The sequence below is a fragment of the Osmerus eperlanus genome, chromosome 3 (assembly GCF_963692335.1).
Source record: "Osmerus eperlanus chromosome 3, fOsmEpe2.1, whole genome shotgun sequence".
Classification (NCBI taxonomy): domain Eukaryota; kingdom Metazoa; phylum Chordata; class Actinopteri; order Osmeriformes; family Osmeridae; genus Osmerus; species Osmerus eperlanus.
The window spans coordinates 20,220,752-20,238,769 of NC_085020.1; the positions used below are offsets into that span (position 1 = coordinate 20,220,752).

At 53.7% G+C, this 18,018-nt stretch overlaps 1 protein-coding gene across 2 annotated transcripts in view; it reads left to right on the top strand.

The window, feature by feature from the left end:
• The window catches only part of LOC134017767 (FERM, ARHGEF and pleckstrin domain-containing protein 1), a 52,345-nt gene that overhangs the window by 3,398 nt on the left and 30,929 nt on the right, over positions 1 to 18,018 (top strand). For both annotated transcript variants that reach the window (XM_062457761.1, XM_062457760.1), the window contains exon 2: positions 726 to 937. In XM_062457761.1, the coding sequence (XP_062313745.1) occupies positions 731 to 937 (207 nt within the window). In that variant the 5' untranslated portion in view covers positions 726 to 730. The remainder of the gene's footprint in view (positions 1 to 725; positions 938 to 18,018) is intronic.

Consider the following 18,018-nt stretch of genomic DNA (forward strand, 5'->3'; position numbering starts at 1 on the left):
CCTGTTTCACTGTTTTACCCATTAATTTAGTTATATTTGATCATTCATCATAGCCTTCCATGCTGTCTGTCCAACAGGAGTCAACTGGAGAATCCTTACTCCATACCAATGACATTTGCGACATTTTGAGATACTTTGGTCAACCAAAGCTGTTTTTTTATGAGCTGAATTTAATTTGAAATCAGGCTGCACATTTTCAGGACGAGAGAACTAATTGCTTCTCCCGAAGGCTACAATTATCACCCATTAACGGAGAGTGCAAATACTTCATTTGCAATTACGGTGCTAGTTTGACATGCAAAGCTGTGAACTGTATCCCCTGGGCTTGTAGCTGTTTAGATGTAATCCACCCACCTCATCTTCTCTGTTGTTCTGGAGTAGGTGAGGGGGTCACACTCCCAACCCTTACTGTTTACTCACACTCAATGAAAACATGACAGACATGACCCGCATTGAATTCTTGTCAAGTAGGCAGACATGGAGACCACAGAGGCAGGCGAAGTTGAGGATGCAGAAGTTGAGTAAAGGGTAGTGGTGTGAGTGTATATACAGTATAGGAGTGTGTGTGTGTGCGTGTACATGCAGTGTGTGTGTGTGCGTGTACATGCAGTGTGTGTGTGTGTGTGCGTGTACATGCAGTGTGTGTGTGTGCGTGTACATGCAATGTGTGTGTACATGCAGTCCCGTGTCAGAGTGTCTGATCCGTGCCCTCGTCCTCGTGGCAGGCTGGATGCCAGCAGAGCGGACCACCATGGCGGAGCCAGAGAGAGAGACCCTGGGCCTGAGGCCCTCAGCCGCCCAGCGACTTGGGGCCCCAGAGACCCTGGGCATCAGCACCCTGGACCCTGGCCACCGGCCCCCCGCCATGCCCCCGGGGAGACACGTCGCCGTCAGGGTCCGCATGCTCGACGACACGGAGGAGATCTTCGACATCTCGGTGAGTTCAGATGAAGGCGGTGTTCCCAGTTGTCCAGTCCTCACAATCCTGTCAGTCCTCCCTGGTCCCCCAGTCCTCCAGCCCCCCAATCCTCTCCAGTGTTCTGTGTTCCCGGTGTTTGAACGGAAGACTGCTATGCACCGGTCCTTTATATCTCTGACATTTAAATAGCAGGCCCTCATCAAGGAAGGATTTCATTTTACAGCAACAGCAGCCTGTTGTTAAGGGTGACAGGTTGGCATAGCAACAGGATATAACCGCAAGGTGCTCAATGCATGAATGGGCCCAGGCTGGTTCCACTATCCTGTCTCTCAGCATGGTCTCACGCATATGACATCGACAGGAAATTATACAATGATTTATAGCAGTTCATTACAGCCATATGAGGTGATGGTAGTGAATCACACATCTTTCAGCCTCAAAGGATCAGTCCTCTGATCCCGAGCTGCCCTTTGCAGTGTCGCTAAGCCCAGTTGTTTTGATAAGCAGTGTGAACTTGGTCCACCTCCACCCTGTGCTTCCCAGCGGTGGGCCACATTGCTGTCTGCACGAGGTGGGATTTGGACCGTGAGTTCCAAATACAGTTGGAGAGAAGGGCAGATTTGTTTTTGATGTCCTTGAAAGAGCACAATCAGATCTGATGAGCTGTTCTCTTGATCACTGACCCAAATCCCCCGGTGGAAATGAAAGATCTTAATCCAGTTTGCATGTCTACGAACGCTCAATGTATTTAGCATAAATCATACTTTAAAATGGTCATGCTGCAAGATTGAATTCCTTTGATGTGAAATGCCGCCTGCATGACAATGACACACGGATGTTTTACATACTTATCAGATCTCACATGTGGATAATTCAAACCTTTGTGTCGGTAATGGGATTTAGGTCTGGACATTTTCCGAGTTTTAATCAAAAGAAAATGAGCAATTAAACACAAAAACACTGCATATACCAAACATTCCATCTCCACAGCACTGGGCTGTGGTATTTCAGTAAGGTATACTCCATGATCCTCATTTAGCTGGAAAACTACAGGGTGTGGCCAAGACCTAGGTTATTTTTCTCCTTAGAATAGACAAACTAGCAATATCCTCTGACCACAGTCCCTTCCTTCCTTCCCTTCCTTGGAGCGAGGGGGTGAGATGGACAGACAGAGAGATGAGGGGATGCAGGGAAAGCGAGAAGACAGACAGACAGAGGATGGATGGACGGACGTGTGTGCGTTGAATGGAGGCCTGGCTGCGGATGTGTTAGACGTTACACTGTGAAACACTGGCAGGCAGTGTGGGAAGGCTTGTTCATCACAGCCGGCAGCACGGCCTTTTGACCTGCCCCTACCCAGATGACGAGAAACAACATGTTGAACAGATAAGAAGCTGACAAGAAGCAATGTGTACTAAAACGTTACACATATAGATACTGTATATACTCTGTATGTATATATTTCTTCCCCCCCCTCAGGAAGCAGTTTAAGGCATCTTAATGTGTAGAGGGCTGTTATATGCAATCTCCTACTCTCTCAGAAGTCAGGTAGAGGAACTGGCGTAGGAAACTCACCAAGATCCCATTATATCCCGACCAAGCCCCTCTCCCCTCATTACAGTGACACAGCGCCTGTCGGCTAAACATGCCTTTTGTGTGAGGTGAGGTCATAGTCCTTTATTAGCTTCTGTTTTGAGAGTCTCTAATTAGGAGCCCTTCTCTTCTTTCCTGGACATGTGTGACTACAGTCATGGAGTCCAATCATGAGTCAGGTGGCTGAGCGGTGAGGGAATCGGGCTAGTAATCCGAAGGTTGCCAGTTCGATTCCCGGTCATGCCAACTGATGTTGTGTCCTTGGGCAAGGCACTTCACCCTACTTGCCTCGGGGGAATGTCCCTGTACTTACTGTAAGTCGCTCTGGATAAGAGCGTCTGCTAAATGACTAAATGTAAATGTAAATGAGTCGGAGCACTCCCATGCACTACATTGTTGTCTTATTTCTTGTCGGATATCTCCCACAGACTGCGAATATAAGAGCCACACTTTACACCACGGTCACATCCAGTTAATCAGTGAACGAGGGATGTGGAGAGAAAGATGAATCTCTTTCTGTTTCCCCCGGAACCTCATTAAAACTCCTGCTTGACGTTCCACCCTGCTCTGTGGAGAATATCAGCCGCCCGTTGGATTTGCTTCTACAGAGTTTTTGCTTTGTTTGTCTGGATGATGCGGACGTGCACGCCCCGGCCCATGTGCACGCCCCGGCCCATGTGCACGCCCCGGCCCATGTGCACGCCCCGGCCCATGTGCACGCCCCGGCCTTGTGCACGCCCCGGCCCATGTGCACGCCCCGGCCCATGTGCACGCCCCGGCCCATGTGCACGCCCCGGCCCATGTGCACGCCCCGGCCCTTGTGCACGCCCCGGCCCATGTGCAAGCCCCGGCCGGCATCACCGAAGACACAAGTGTCATGGTGACTTAGCTGAGCTGCTGTGATGAGGAGCTCTGACTGGGGGCTGTGGCTGCTGCAGGGGGGGGGCTGTGGCTGCTGCAGGGGGGGCTGTGGCTGCTGCAGGGGGGGCTGTGGCTGCTGCAGGGGGGGCTGTGGCTGCTGCAGGGGGGGCTGTGGCTGCTGCAGGGGGGGGCTGTGGCTGCTGCAGGGGGGGCTGTGGCTGCTGCAGGGGGGGCTGTGGCTGCTGCAGGGGGGGCTGGGGCATAGAGGGGAGGGGGGGGAGAGGGGCATACACGGAGAAGAGGGGAGAGGAGCGAGAGAGAAGTAGGGGGAGAAAGGGGAGAGGGGGTAGGAGGGAGAGGGGGCGAAGGACAGAAGAGAGGGATAGAGAGTTGAGGGGGGGGAAAATGGAGAGGGGGTAGGAGGGAGAGCGGGAGGACTGAGGGAGACGGTGAGGGAGTTTCGTAATGCTCAATTTAACACAGATTCAATCTTTTCTATTGCTTCAGCTCTGGGAGGGAGTCTGTGTTTATGCTACCACAGTTTATCGCCTAAGGGGAGGCGGGGGGGGAGGCGGGAGGCGGGGGGCGGGAGGCGGGGGGCGGGAGGAGGGGGGCGGGAGGAGGGGGAGGCAGGGGGCGGGAGGAGGGGGAGGCGGGGGGCGGGAGGAGGGGGAGGCGGGGGGGCGGGAGGAGGGGGGCGGGAGGAGGGGGGCGGGAGGAGGGGGAGGAGGGGGGCCCTCACAGTGGCAACCATTTCACCAGGTCATTATGACATAATTTAGCTGTGTAAACAACATGGTTTCCAGTAGATGGTTACCTCAAGTTCAGCCTCGTGTCCGATGGCCCCCAACTGAAGATGTGCTCAGATATACGTGTCCCTGTCTGTCTAAACTCAGGTACACGTGTGGAAAGAAACACCAGCGCTGAATGTCCCGTAGCGGTTCAGGTCTCTGGCCGTCCTTCCGGTCGCCAGATGTCTTCGCTCCAGAAGCATCTGCTTTATCCAACACTGGCCCTCCCGCTCTGCATGGGTATCTCAACGGCGGTTGCCATGAAAACGATGCCTGAGGCCCCCAGTGTGAGGCCCTTAATTGCATCAGTAGCTGCTGCCATCCCATAATGAACCCTGCCTGTTGCTCCCATTCATTCTGGACTGGGAGAAGCGGGATTCACACGTGTAATGCTAATTTGGCCGGGATTCAACGTTGATGGATGAAATCGCTGCAGTAATGAGACAAGATGAATGTCTCTATCCAGCCCATTCTCTATCCACAAGACCATCTCCAAAAGGTTTCGGATATTACTCCCATCAAACAAATGTCCCTCGTTGCCAGTAGGAAACCAGCCTTACAAGACAATTTCATTATCAAAGTCTCACGTTTCATAACGGCAACACTCCATTGGGGTAATGATGACGGATTTATCTGGGGCAGAGGTTCCCCCCACCGGCCCTGTTTGGGTGACAAGAGGTGTGTGTGTGTGTTCCCTGAGGTGTGTGTGTGTGTTCCCTGAGGTGTGTGTGTGTGTGTTCCCTGAGGTGTGTGTGTGTGTGTTCCCTGAGGTGTGTGTGTGTGTTCCCTGAGGTGTGTGTGTGTTCCCTGAGGTGTGTGTGTGTGTTCCCTGAGGTGTGTGTGTGTGTGTTCCCTGAGGTGTGTGTGTGTGTTCCCTGAGGTGTGTGTGTGTGTTCCCTGAGGTGTGTGTGAAGGCCTCGTCTATGCTGTGTAACTGTAGAGTGTCCACAGCCCTGATCGTGTGGAGGCCTCCAACTTGTCAGACAGGGTATCAGATGGTAGAGGAACAAAAACAGGCTGACTGGTCCTACTCAGGGTCACGTGATCTGGCGTGTCCTTCTGAGTCGGCCGGCAGGGCCCTAGACCAGTCACTGGTGGAACGCTCTTCTTAAGCTAGCTCTTCTAAGAGACTCACCCTCCAAAACGGGCTGGAGGGGCTGGAGGGGGAGGGGCTGGAGGGGGAGGGGCTGGAGGGGCTGGTGTTGGGGGCTTGAGAGCTTGCGCTGGGAATTGGGATGAGTATGAGGATGGAGGAGAAGGGTAGAGGGGAAGGACAGGAATGGGTTTGAGAGATGGGGGGGGGGTAAAGAGAGGCATGGGGGGGGTAAAGAGAGGCATGGGAGAGGTGGAGGATAATGATGGGGCGACACTCGCTCATTTGTCTGGTTGGAGGAAACAGTCAAGCTCTATTAACCCCAGTCACCCAACCCTCTCTGGTACCATATCACCGAGAAGGACTTAGTGACAGCTTCACATGAAATACGTTTCCTTCCCTACCTACCTCCCTCTCGCTCTTATTACTTGCTTCCTGTCCCCCACAAACCTTTCGTGTGTGTGCGTGTTCACTCATTCCCTGCTTGAGTGTGTGTGCTCGTTGCCTCTTTGTGTATGTGTGTGTGTGTATTCATACCCTATTTCTCCTCCCTCGCTATCTTGAAACGAGTCCTGAGGGACCGTGTTTGCCTCAGACTAATATTGAATCCATTAGAACCACTGTTCTACCACTGTACCCTTTCCGTTTGTAGAAAACCCCTTTGAATTATTAAATGACAAGTACGTGGTGGTATGAAGGCTTCTCGCCCACCAGCACTTACCGTGGCGGGAGAGTTTGGACCCTGCAGTGGTCTGGCCTCATTCAGACTGGAGCGCAGCTCGCTGGATCGCTCTTCAGGATGTTCGCATCGCAGCAGGAACAGACAGGTCTGCTGTTCGCTGAGCAGCAGCTCATTGGCCTGGGGGGCTGGGAGGCTAGGGGGCTGGGGGCCTTGGGGCCGTGAGGCCTGCGAGGCTGGGAAGCTGGAGGGCTGGGGGGCAGGGAGGCTGGGGGGCTGGAAGGCGATAATGTGAAAGGGTATGTGGGCCCCCCTATATGAAGAGGTCTGAGGTTAACTCACCCCGGTCACACTGACCTTGATCACATCTAACAAGGGGCTGTTCATCTCAGCCTGGGACACTGAAGCCACTGTCCCAGTGACATGGATTATATCAACTGCCGCTTTGAAGTATCACATCCTTTTATAACTGTAATCACATGTCCAAGTCGAATTTGTCACTGGATGAACTGGAAGAAAGGAGTTTATGATGCCGCGTTTGGATTTGAGTACAAATCCTTCGGGATTAGACTGATTTTGATGTTTTTCGATGGATGTTCTTCGTTTCCCTCACGTCTCTGGTTAGAAATGACCTGTTTTCGAACACTGAAAAACGTCTCCCACTGCTATATGCGTCTGTGTTAGATCAGCTCATGTACCGCTCGTCCACTGTCTCACAGCAAATATCGTTTGCGGAGGGGGCTACGTCAGTCCTTTACAAAGATTCCCTCTGAAGTGAGTAGAGAAGAGGGGTGGGTGGGGGACCTCCGAGTCTCCCACAGAGACCACACACCACTGACCAGGCACAACTGGTCAGTGAGGGTCACCCCCCCCCCCCTCATCTACAGTGGGTACAGTGTGTGTGGAGCCTGTTATGGATAGGAGAGGAAAGATGCCTTAGGGCCGTGCCAAGATGCAAACAGATGTTTGGTGTTTGTTTTGCAGACTTTGTTTGCAGTGGAGTGGAAGCGGTACTGGTGAATCCTGGTGAACTGTGAGAGAGAGCTGTCTGGTTTAGCAGGAACACACTGGCATACCACCCCCCACATACACACACACACACACGCGTGCACAGAACCAGAGGGGAGAACAGTAACAGTGGTTGATTCAACTGAGCATAAAGCATGATTTTTCCTGTGACATTCTCTGATGAACTGTCATTGGCTAAGCGTGATGAACGGGATTTGATTGGCCTCCACAGCCCTGGGGGTGGGGGCGGGGAGGGGAGGGGAGAGTGGCAGATAGGGGGAGGAAGAGGGAGAGAGTGTGTTTAGCAACCCCAACACTGTGTCTCTCCCTGGGCCAGTGGCTGAGGTTCTTCATACCAGAGCGTGACCATGGCAACCTCTCCCCCAGGGTCGGCATGGCTCCACAGAGCATTCTGAATGAAGGACTTGCCATTCAGTCAGCACAGAGGCACGGCTGCTGCTCTGTCAGTACAGTAAGATACTGGACCGTCTGGATAGATACAGTACAGTTCTCCTCTACGCCCTCCCCTCCTCTCGTTCTATCAGGCATCGGAGCACGGTCGTTACAGCCTCCTCCTCAGTAGCAGCACGCGCTGCACAGGTTTTATTGCTGTACGAGCTCGTTGGCGAGGGGCCACGTGAAATTGCAGATTGCCTGTCTGTCTGCGGGTTGCCATGACTACACAACCAGAGGTGAAGTGAGGGGGGGGGGGGGGTCTGCCTCTGCTAGGTGCCCTGCCGCATAGTTCTGTCTTCCCCTGGTCTCTCTACTGCCATCACACCCAGAGAGAGGGAGGGAGGGAGAGGAGGGGGGGGGAGAGAGACAGAGAGAGAGAGAGAGAGAGAGAGAGGGAGAGGGAGAGAGGGGGGGGGGTGATGATTGCGGCTTTAATGTGAACGTTGTGGGTATTCTGCGTCTTGCGCCAATTACGCCTAGCATATTCCAGAAACATGACAGGCGGCAACATCCCAGCGCTTTGGCTTTTGTATTCAAATGCCCCGACTGGAAATCTGGAAGCCAGGATGATCTTCTGAGGGTCGTTAACCCTTCCTGTTCCAGGGGCGGATTGACCCAGTTTCCCTGGAAGATGGCTTTGTCCTCTGTGGGGGTGGGGTGGGGGTGGGCTCTGAGTCATTAGAATAACATAAACAAGGGTACGAAGGGCTGGCTCATCCACTCTAGAAGCAAACTGAAGACGAGCAAACTGAAGACGAGCAAACTGAAGACGAGCAAACTGAAGACGAGCAAACTGAAGACGAGCAAACTGAAGACGAGCAAACTGAAGACGAGCAAACTTCCTCCAACCTGGTGGACGGGGCCTGAAATCCAAACTTAATTACATATGAAGTTCATCTGGGAATATTTGATTTGTGTTTGCTGGAAGGGTCCGTGCTACCTCGTGTGACGGGCCGGTGTGAGGTTGTGGGTTATCTTCCGGTCATCTCCCTGCCTCCTCCTGTTGTCTTCCTCGGCTCTGGCCTGAGGTGAACTCTGACCCCTGGACTCTTGTTTCTCAGGCCATGGAATGGAAATCCCACGGAGGGACCAGGGGTCTGTTTTCCCACGAGCTGCAGTCAGCCCTCCTCTCGACCACAGGGTCCTCTGGTGGCTTAGAATACTGAAGGACACACACATACACACACACACGCGCACACTCATGCACGCACACACACACTCTCACATGCACAAATTGAATGTGAACCCAGGCGCCTTTCTCATTGGATTTCCTTCCATTGTATCTCACCTGGCACCCCTCTCTCTCTCTCCGTCTCTCTCCGTCTCTCTCTGTCTCTGTCTGCCCCTCCCTCCCTCCCGCCCGTGAGTGGACAGCAGTCCTATGATGGGATCCCCATCAGCCTCTGTCTGTTCCTGATGTGTGGCAGGACCGCGTGGCCCCTCCCTCTGTCCCCTCACCCTCCTACCCTGCGACTCCTCACAGGGGAGCTCCGCGTCACCGAGGCCGTGATTGATGTTTTTGACAGCAAATATTTACAATGTGTCATTTTTGTCACGCCGGGCGGATTTACGAAGATGTTGGAACAGCCGATTTACTCACTGGCTCCAGCCTTTTCTTTTTTTTGTGCTGCAATAGCAGCAGCAGCAATTTCTCCGTCTCCGCATGGATCTGCCATCGCAATAAAGCAACATAATGGCTCTCAAAATGGCAGTAAAACACAATTGATGGTGTTAAAGCACTATGCACTGGGGTCACGTAAAAGATCCGTGATAACCAAACAGACTTGCTGTAAACAAGCCTCGGAGGGAATATAGAGAGAAATATACAACTGCATCCGTCTGCACAGTGCGAACAGACCCTTTCTGCGCGGAGTTCCACTCCAGTCTTGTAATGACACACTTGGAGGACCGCCGTGGCCTCCATGAATCAGCGTGTTCCCTCGCGGCTGTTTAGGGGTAGAGCTGGGTCTAGGACTGTGTTCCGTAGCAGGTTCCTCATGCCGTCTTCGGACAGACGACAGCCGGCTGGATGAGAACCGCCTTGCGTTCCTATGGAAACGCAGACGTGCCTCTTATCCCGGAACCTACCTCGGCCAGCTGAGAGCAGGGCTGGGTCTCTCTCTCTCTCTGTCTCTCTCTCCCCAAACAATATAGACGTCTGTGACGATTCACAAAGGCGCAAGCTTCTGCAAACATAACCCTGGGGAATCTCTTTGTGGGTTTGAAAGACAGGTGTGTGATGATGGTGTGTGTGGGGTGGGGGGGGGGGTGGGGGGGGTCTCCAGACTGTGGGTCGGGCTCATCGGTACACCCTGCACCTGGCGCATACATGCATTATTCCTTTGAACTTTGCCCCATGGTGATTCCGCCCAGATTCTTTCATAAGCTTGCATTGGAACCTGCAACCCAGAGCTACAGCATATCGCACAGGAGATGAGAGGAAGCGGGGGTGGGGGCCTGCCTGTCTGTCTGTCTTTACCCCTGCCTGCCTGTCTTGTCTGCTCTGCCTGGACCCCCAGAGACGGACAGCGCGCGGCAGCTTCCCAGCCGCACGGCTCCTCTTTTTATAAATTATGGATTTCTCATTGATATTCCAACTGCTAATTACGGTCTCAAAGCCCTGTGGCTGCTGCTTCAAAGGACGGTAGGGAAAAAAACCCTCCAGCCGTCCCTAAGATAACGCTCTCACCTGAGATGTCAGGCTGCCCTTCTACTGTCCCCATGTCCCGACACGACCTCCCCACGCCCACGTCTGGGACACCAGTCGTGTTTCCAACACGGCGAGGACATGGGGTTGCTTCCACTATGTCTCCTTACTGTTCAGGATCTGCTGAGCTTAACCGTCCACGCGGAAGTGAACTCCGACCCCCTTGTTGCTCCACCCCCACCCCCTTCACGCCGCCGGCGGGCGACGCTCTGCGGTCACGGCCCGGCGTCATCGCCCCTGGCCGATGTGCCCAGGCTCCTCTCTGCTCCCCGACGCTCTCGGACTGTAATTGAATTTGAGGGCTCTAGGGGAGGGAGAGGGAGGACGTGAGATGAGAAAGGGCGGATATTGGAGGAAGACGGGGAAAGGGGTCGGTAAGGGAGGAGAGAGGGAAGGGAAGGAGAGGCTGAACCATGGAAAGGAGAGAGGGGTGGGTAAGGGATAGATGGGTAAATGGATGGGTAGGACTAGGAGAGAAAGAGGGATTGAAGGGGTAGGAGAGAGAGAGAGAGGGGGGAGAGAAAGTGAGAAGGAATGAGAGATGAGGATTAGTTCACCCCAGATCTCTGGTCCCAGCTGTGCTGTGCTCTGCTTGGCAGATATTGATGTGACAGAAGTCGTCTGCCAATTAAACTGCTGTGCAGGGTGTTGCATAAGCCTCCAAGAAGGAACTAATCACATCAAACCCTGAATGGTAAAACACTAGATTGCATTCGGCCCGTGACGCCAAGAGTCCTGCCAACTCACCGCCCTAAGCAGAAACGGAAACTTCCTGAAGGTCTGTGGTGAGCTGCAGGCAGCTTTAGAATGGGAATCCTTACTGCTGAGGCATTCTGTCCATGTCTCCATGTGAGAGCAAAGCTGTGTGACTGAACCCGGTATTGAAAAGAAGGGTCTAGCTCAGTGGTAGTGTGTTTGTCTGCGAATCAAGAGGTCACATGTTCGAATCCCCTCATGTACAGTAGCCAGTGTCTCTTTTGATCAAAGCGTCGGCCAAGTGAATACATTATTAAACCTTTTCTCTCTCTCTGTAACCCTAGCTTTGTCTAGGGGCCCCTGTGTGGGAAGGGTCCCTAATTGATATCTAAGGAGCTGGCCCTGGGGAGCCAGCCTGTGGCAGAACCAGCACGACTGGTTTGTTGTGGACATCCGAGCTCGCTCTGCTCTCAACAGTAACAAATGGCTTGTCTGTCATCGCCAACGCCCAACAATGTGGATGGTTCCTAGCAGCCTATTGGCAAAGCAATTACAGGGACGATGCTACGCTCACTCATAAATCCCTATGGGGTAATGCGTGATTCTTCATCGTACGAGCCGTTTGGGGCATAAGCAAACACGGTGATGTCGTCTCTGAAGTGGTCCACGCTGTGGGCCAGGGGCCAGGTGGCAGGGGAGGGGCTACACTGTGGGGGAGGGGCCAGTTGGTAGGGGAGGGGCCACGCTGTGGGGGAGGGGCCAGTTGGTAGGGGAGGGGCCACGCTGTGGGGGAGGGGCCAGGTGGCAGGGGAGGGGCTACACTGGGGGAGGGGCCAGGTGGCAGGGGAGGGGCCAGGTGGTAGGGGCCAAGCTGTGGGGGAGGGGCCAGGTGGTAGGGGAGGGGCCATGCTGTGGGGGAGGGGCCACGCGGTAGGGGAGGGGCCACGCTGTGGGGGAGGGGCCACGCTGTGGGGGAGGGGCCAGGTGGTCGGGGAGGGGCCAGGCTGTGGGGGAGGGGCCAGGTGGCAGGGGAGGGGCCACGCCGTGGGGGAGGGGCCGCACCGTGTCCTGTGATTTTCTGTCTAATGTGAAGATGTGTTCCATGTGACTCCACTCATTGCGTTACGGACTATTAGAAGCGGTCGACACGTGTTCTGGGTCTGTCATGCCAGATCTGAAAAGACGTCCCTCAGTCTGAGTGAGACTGACTTGTGAGAGTTTTTACACCAAGATTGGGTTAGTGGGAAAATAAAATGGAAATATCAGTCAGCTCTTATTTACGTCAACAGGCTCCCGAGTGTACTGTATCGCTTGATAACGTCTTAGGATGTTTTGACAGTGTTCAGTGTTAATTATGATTTTTTTAACTGAATTCACGTAGTTCTTAATCTCATTAGTACAGTAACTAATACTTTTTACAGTTGCAGGAGAAAGTATGATGGCGAACCCTTACGATTACTGAATAAATCCGTGATGACGTTTGGTCTGATCTGAAGTCGCAAATGTCAACTTTATTAGTTGTATGTCTTTCCGATCAGAACAGGCATCCAGGTCAAAGAAACCTTCGAAAGAGTTCTCTCAGTTTTTCCTGTGACAGCAGTAATGGGGAGGTCCTGAATGGTGCCCGGCCAGCCAACCTGAGTGACATTGTGGCCCTTGTCTTTGAAGCCCAGGCAGGGTTTCCAGAACCTTCCGGAGTTCAGGGCTAATCCTCGACCTCCTCCCTCCTCCTCTCACCCCGGCCCTCCTCTCCCATCAGTACCTGGCCGCCTTGCCGCTCCACACCCATCACTTTGTCTCACCGAGGGGGGTTAAGCTCCAGATGATGTGGCTATGACCACAACTGCCGGATCGGTTTCAGATAAAGCTCCTTTACTGGGGCTGGGTGTTTAATCAGGCCAGGACGGCTGCCTGAGGCCGGGAGGCTACTGCCCTCTTAAGCTGCTCACACCGGGCACAGCAGGGGGGCCTGGTGGCCTCCAGAGCGGGGCCTGGGTGGGTGGGAACCCTTTGCCTTGGCTAGAGAGCTGCCAGTGCAACACCTAGCCCCTGACCCTAGCCCCCTACCCTGACCCTAGCCCCTACCCTGACCCTAGCCCCTACCCTGACCCTAGCCCCTACCCTGACCCTAGCCCCTACCCTGACCCTAGCCCCTACCCTGACCCCAGCCCCTACCCTGACCCCAGCCCCTACCCTGACCCTAGCCCCTACCCTGACCCTAGCCCCTACCCTGACCCCAGCCCCTACCCTGACCCCAGCCCCTACCCTGACCCTAGCCCCTACCCTGACCCTAGCCCCTACCCTGACCCCAGCCCCTACCCTGACCCCAGCCCCTACCCTGACCCCAGCCCCTACCCTGACCCTAGCCCCTACCCTGACCCTAGCCCCTACCCTGACCCTAGCCCCTACCCTGACCCCAGCCCCTACCCTGACCCCAGCCCCTACCCTGACCCCAGCCCCTACCCTGACCCTAGCCCCTACCCTGACCCTAGCCCCTACCCTGACCCTAGCCCCTACCCTGACCCCAGCCCCTACCCTGACCCTAGCCCCTACCCTGACCCTAGCCCCCTACCCTGACCCCAGCCCCTACCCTGACCCTAGCCCCTACCCTGACCCTAGCCCCTACCCTGACCCCAGCCCCTACCCTGACCCCAGCCCCTACCCTGACCCTAGCCCCTACCCTGACCCTAGCCCCTACCCTGACCCTAGCCCCTACCCTGACCCTAGCCCCTACCCTGACCCTAGCCCCTACCCTGACCCCAGCCCCTACCCTGACCCCAGCCCCTACCCTGACCCTAGCCCCTACCCTGACCCTAGCCCCTACCCTGACCCCAGCCCCTACCCTGACCCCAGCCCCTACCCTGACCCCAGCCCCTACCCTGACCCCAGCCCCTACCCTGACCCCAGCCCCTACCCTGACCCCAGCCCCTACCCTGACCCCAGCCCCTACCCTGACCCCAGCCCCTACCCTAACCCCTAACCCTAGCCCCAGCCCCCAACCCTAGCCCTCCACAGCCTAAAACGTCTTAGCCCCAGAAGAGGCTAATATGACTAAACATAATATCAGAAAACATGTTTTTTGGGCAGAGCTCTTGTTTGGTTAATGAGTGTTTGAGGGTTGTTGTTATGATACTGTACATCATGTCCCTCTATTGGAATCTTTCAGATTGAGCATCCAGCTGTAGTCTAAACGGCAATGTTTTGTTGAAACTGTCAGGGTGATTGTCGAATTCCGTTTGACCGAATCACAAGCAGTTTAGCGTGAACCATCAACATTCCTTCAGCTCCAACAACAGGGGCTCCGCAATTTCTTTTTTTCCTTTCACGAGGGATTAAGTACTGTATTAGACTGTCTTTTTTTTTAAGTTGCCATGGCTACCGGCTCCACCCCACCCCCTCACCACCTGGGGTGCAGAATGTCTCCGTCACAAAAGACCTTTCTGACTGGCCCAGTAGCCTGCAGCCTGTCTGGGTCTCCCCCATCCCTCCCCCCTCGCCGCGGCGCTGCTAAACAGGACCAGTGACCTCCGGCTAAGTACAGTATTCGTCACGTTGTGGCATTCTCCCGCTGAGGTTGAGCAGAGCGCTCTGGCGTCGCCTTGGTTGGTTAGCAGGGGCCGGACTGAGACGGGCTTCAGCCGGGGAACGATCCGGAACAGAAGAGACAGGAGGCTGTGTGTGAAGATCACGCTGATGCTTCTACAGTAGACCCGTGAGGTGCCTCCGCGCCGGCCTCGAAACGTCTCCCGAGTCCCGCTGTTTGAGCTCAGAGCGTGTACGCCAAAGCTTGTTCGCTCCCGCACTCTCTAACGAGTGTCGACACGAAACGCACCCGTCCGTACACAGGAACACGTCTCCGTGCAGTGGCAATCTGCCTGCAGAACTTCCTCTGCTCTTGTCCTTCAGCAGACATGTGTATGGGTTCCCTTTCCCCCTCCTCTTGGTCTTAACATGTCGGACGAAGCGGCGGCGGTTGTCGTTGAGTTGTAGCTCGTAGCACGCCGCTCCCCTCTGCTCCAGCAGTAGCCTGGAAATGAGTAGGCTGCATTGTTCGCCTCCCAGTGTGGTCACACCTTCGTACTGTACCAGTCTGTTGCCCTTCTACACTGGGTGACTGAGCCAATGAATAGTGCTAGTTTTTGCGTTTGCTTGCCTATTTGCTTGCGTCTGTGCGTGCGTCTGTGCGTGCGTGCGTGCGTGTGTGTGTGTGTGTGGCTGATTTAACTACATGCTTCTAATCTGGGTATAGGGAGCTCTCGTTCAATTAACTCAACCCTGACTCAAAGCTCTGGAGAATCACTGTGCATTCACTGTCAGTTAATGCCCTTTAATGTCGCCGGCGGTTATTTACGAGTTTACAGTAAAGTACAGGATTTAGCACTGCAATTTCTCTATTACAGACCACGTCACCACAACGCCTGTTAGAAACAAGAAGTGATTCCTGGCTGTTGGCCTTAATCCCTTTCCACAGGAAGTGCAGGATCAGGCTTCTCCAAGATCAGCGGTATATCCGGACAGGACATCCACTTCCCAATTCTGGCACTGGGAAGCTTAGCATAATGTAATTCTGCAATAATTGGAGCAAAGTCTTGGATATGGAGCATTGCTTACGGAGACATGATGACTTATTGATTTATGGATCAGATCATCACTAAAGGGCTGATGAAAAAAAAATAAAAAAAAATAAAAAAAATTTTTAATTGTTGTACAGTTGGTTGGGTTTTAATTTTGTTTGCTTATTCTTGGTTTGGTACTGGAGTGAGTGTTAATGCTATGTTAGTATGCACATTCTCGTAGCGGTTGAATATCAGGGATGAGGTTCATGCTAGATCTTCTAAGGATTCAATTTCAGAATGTAAAACGTTTTTCACCCGTTAATCTGGTTTGGTGTCACGAGTCCCGTGTGTTTGAGAGACCCAGTTCTGGTGCTCACGCCGGTGAATGCACTGTAAAACTCTAACTCACGTACAAGTACTCAGTACTGGAGGATTTGTCGCAATGCCAGTTAAGTAGTTTAGGCTAATCTTGAGGAGACAAATCGATTGGTCTCACCAGGAGAGGAGCAAATGTGACTGTCATCAGTTATTACCTGGGGGGGATTATGGGTAAGAGAAAGGGCCAGGAGGCAGCAGTCATTGGCTGACTTGTTACTCTGGTGGACCAATCCCCAAGACCCCTCCACCCAACCCAGGATCCTCCCCTCAGGACCCCTCCACCCCCTTTAAGTAGGTCCCAGCCCCAACAACACGATGCTTGGCTGGCCAATACTGGATGGTCAGGGTGTGCCTTCTTCCCTCGGTGTCTCCGCTGAGGCCCCTTCTGCGTGGGTGCTCCTCCCCAGGCATGGGCCCTGCTCCCACAGTGCCACGTCATTAGCCTGGAGAGCTCACATGGGCTGGGGCGGTGCTGGGGCGGTGCTGAGGCGCTGTGCGTGCCAGTGCCTGCTTTACTGCCCTCACGCTCCCACTCCGCAATTGTGCTAAAAGCTCATGTCAAATTAACGAGAGGATAATTTCTCTCGCTGTCTTGAGATCAGACTGGATCAACTCGGAACATGCGTACGGTTCCACAGGGAGCGAGCGGAGCTTCTGATGTTCACTCCTGGTTGCTGTGGTGCGTTGGACCGGGCTGTGTGGGTCCACTGTGCCTGCCGCTGCATATTAATGCCGGCTAATAATATCTGCAGCAAATCAAATTAATCTACCCTGTATCTGTTCCTTCTTCGCCGTCTCTCTCTCCGACACCGTCCTCATGTACGCATGCTATTTAAAGCTCTCTCTCCATCTTTCTATCTGTCTTTCTCTCGTTCTCTCTCGGCCTCTCCTCCTCTCTCTTTCCTCTCGAGCTCATCTTGCAGAGGAGCTTGTCCGCTGCAATCCTGCCAAGCTGCCATTTTCACGGGGCGACCGTATTTACATACATTTAATTAAGATGCTTTGCTGATTCTGTTTGTCCCTCCTGGAAGAATGCGGCCCATCTGTCGGGTCCCGGTGGAAGCCGGGCAGGACGGCGTCTCCCCGGCCCCGCCTGTGCTCCGAGCAGCTGTCCCCCGCCGCAGAACACGGCCTCCTAATCTGGGAGGCCTCGCATTCTCATAGACACCCAACTCCCACGCTCTCCAGGATAACAAAGATTAGTCATGAGTTCATGACTCGGGGAAGTGTCACGGTCGGTGGAGAGCTTAATGACCCAGGCCTGTTCTGGCATGTTCCGTGTTCCAGATATTGGATATGGCTGGTTGGATGTGGCCTTCATTGGACTTTGGCGACTTAAGGAGAGAGTCCCGAAGTTCAGTTTTATTTTATTTTGTATTTGTTTTTATTTATTTCTATTTGGATGATAACCCCTTGAGATGCAGCATCTCGTTTTCGAGGGGGTCCTCGAGACACAAGACAAAGACAAATACATGCACATTCAAACTCGCTCAAGTTCCCCCACCCCCAGACCTCACCCACCCCACCGACTCCCTATTGAATACATATCGTATTATTGAGAGGCATATATACACATATACATACATACACATGTTCATACATACAGTTATAAACTGTAGTACAGTATGGCTCAGCAACAAGAATGTTCTCTCAGACATGCCCCTGACCTGTTTACATCCACATCTGCAGAGATCTCTAGTTGGAACACACCAGGAGAGTGTATACAATACAAACCAGTTCTGCGAGCGGTTTGGGCTTGGCTGGAACGCTCATGTTTTAGTCTGTCATCAACAAACGCAGGCGCTCTCGCCAATGTGCTCATGGTATGTTTCCAGGATCCGATTGGCTCATGGTGTGTTTCCAGGATCTGATTGGCATATTGGCACACATCGGCGAGCCCCGGCTCAGCGTTAACGTCAAGAGATTTTGCCGCAGCTTGTGGTGTGAGGTCGTCGTCGTGCTGTCCCTCGGAAGGCCTGTTCCAGAACGCCATTGCTGGAGCACAGCTCGGCAGAGCGGGCTGGCTGGTGGATAATGAGGCGCGCTACTTTGAAGGTCAAAGCCAGATACCGGAGACTGGAGAGCCATGTGATTTATTGTGGGGAAAACGGCACATTGGCTCGTGACTTCTCCAAGCTATTTCCCATTTGCATGCAGACCTGCGAAAGCACTTGCTAATCTGCTCGTTTACCTGACCTTGTGGAAGCTGTGAGTGAGACTTGGACTCCATTAATATGTCAGTTAACCTATTGATTGGCCTCAGTGTACAGTAGATCAATCA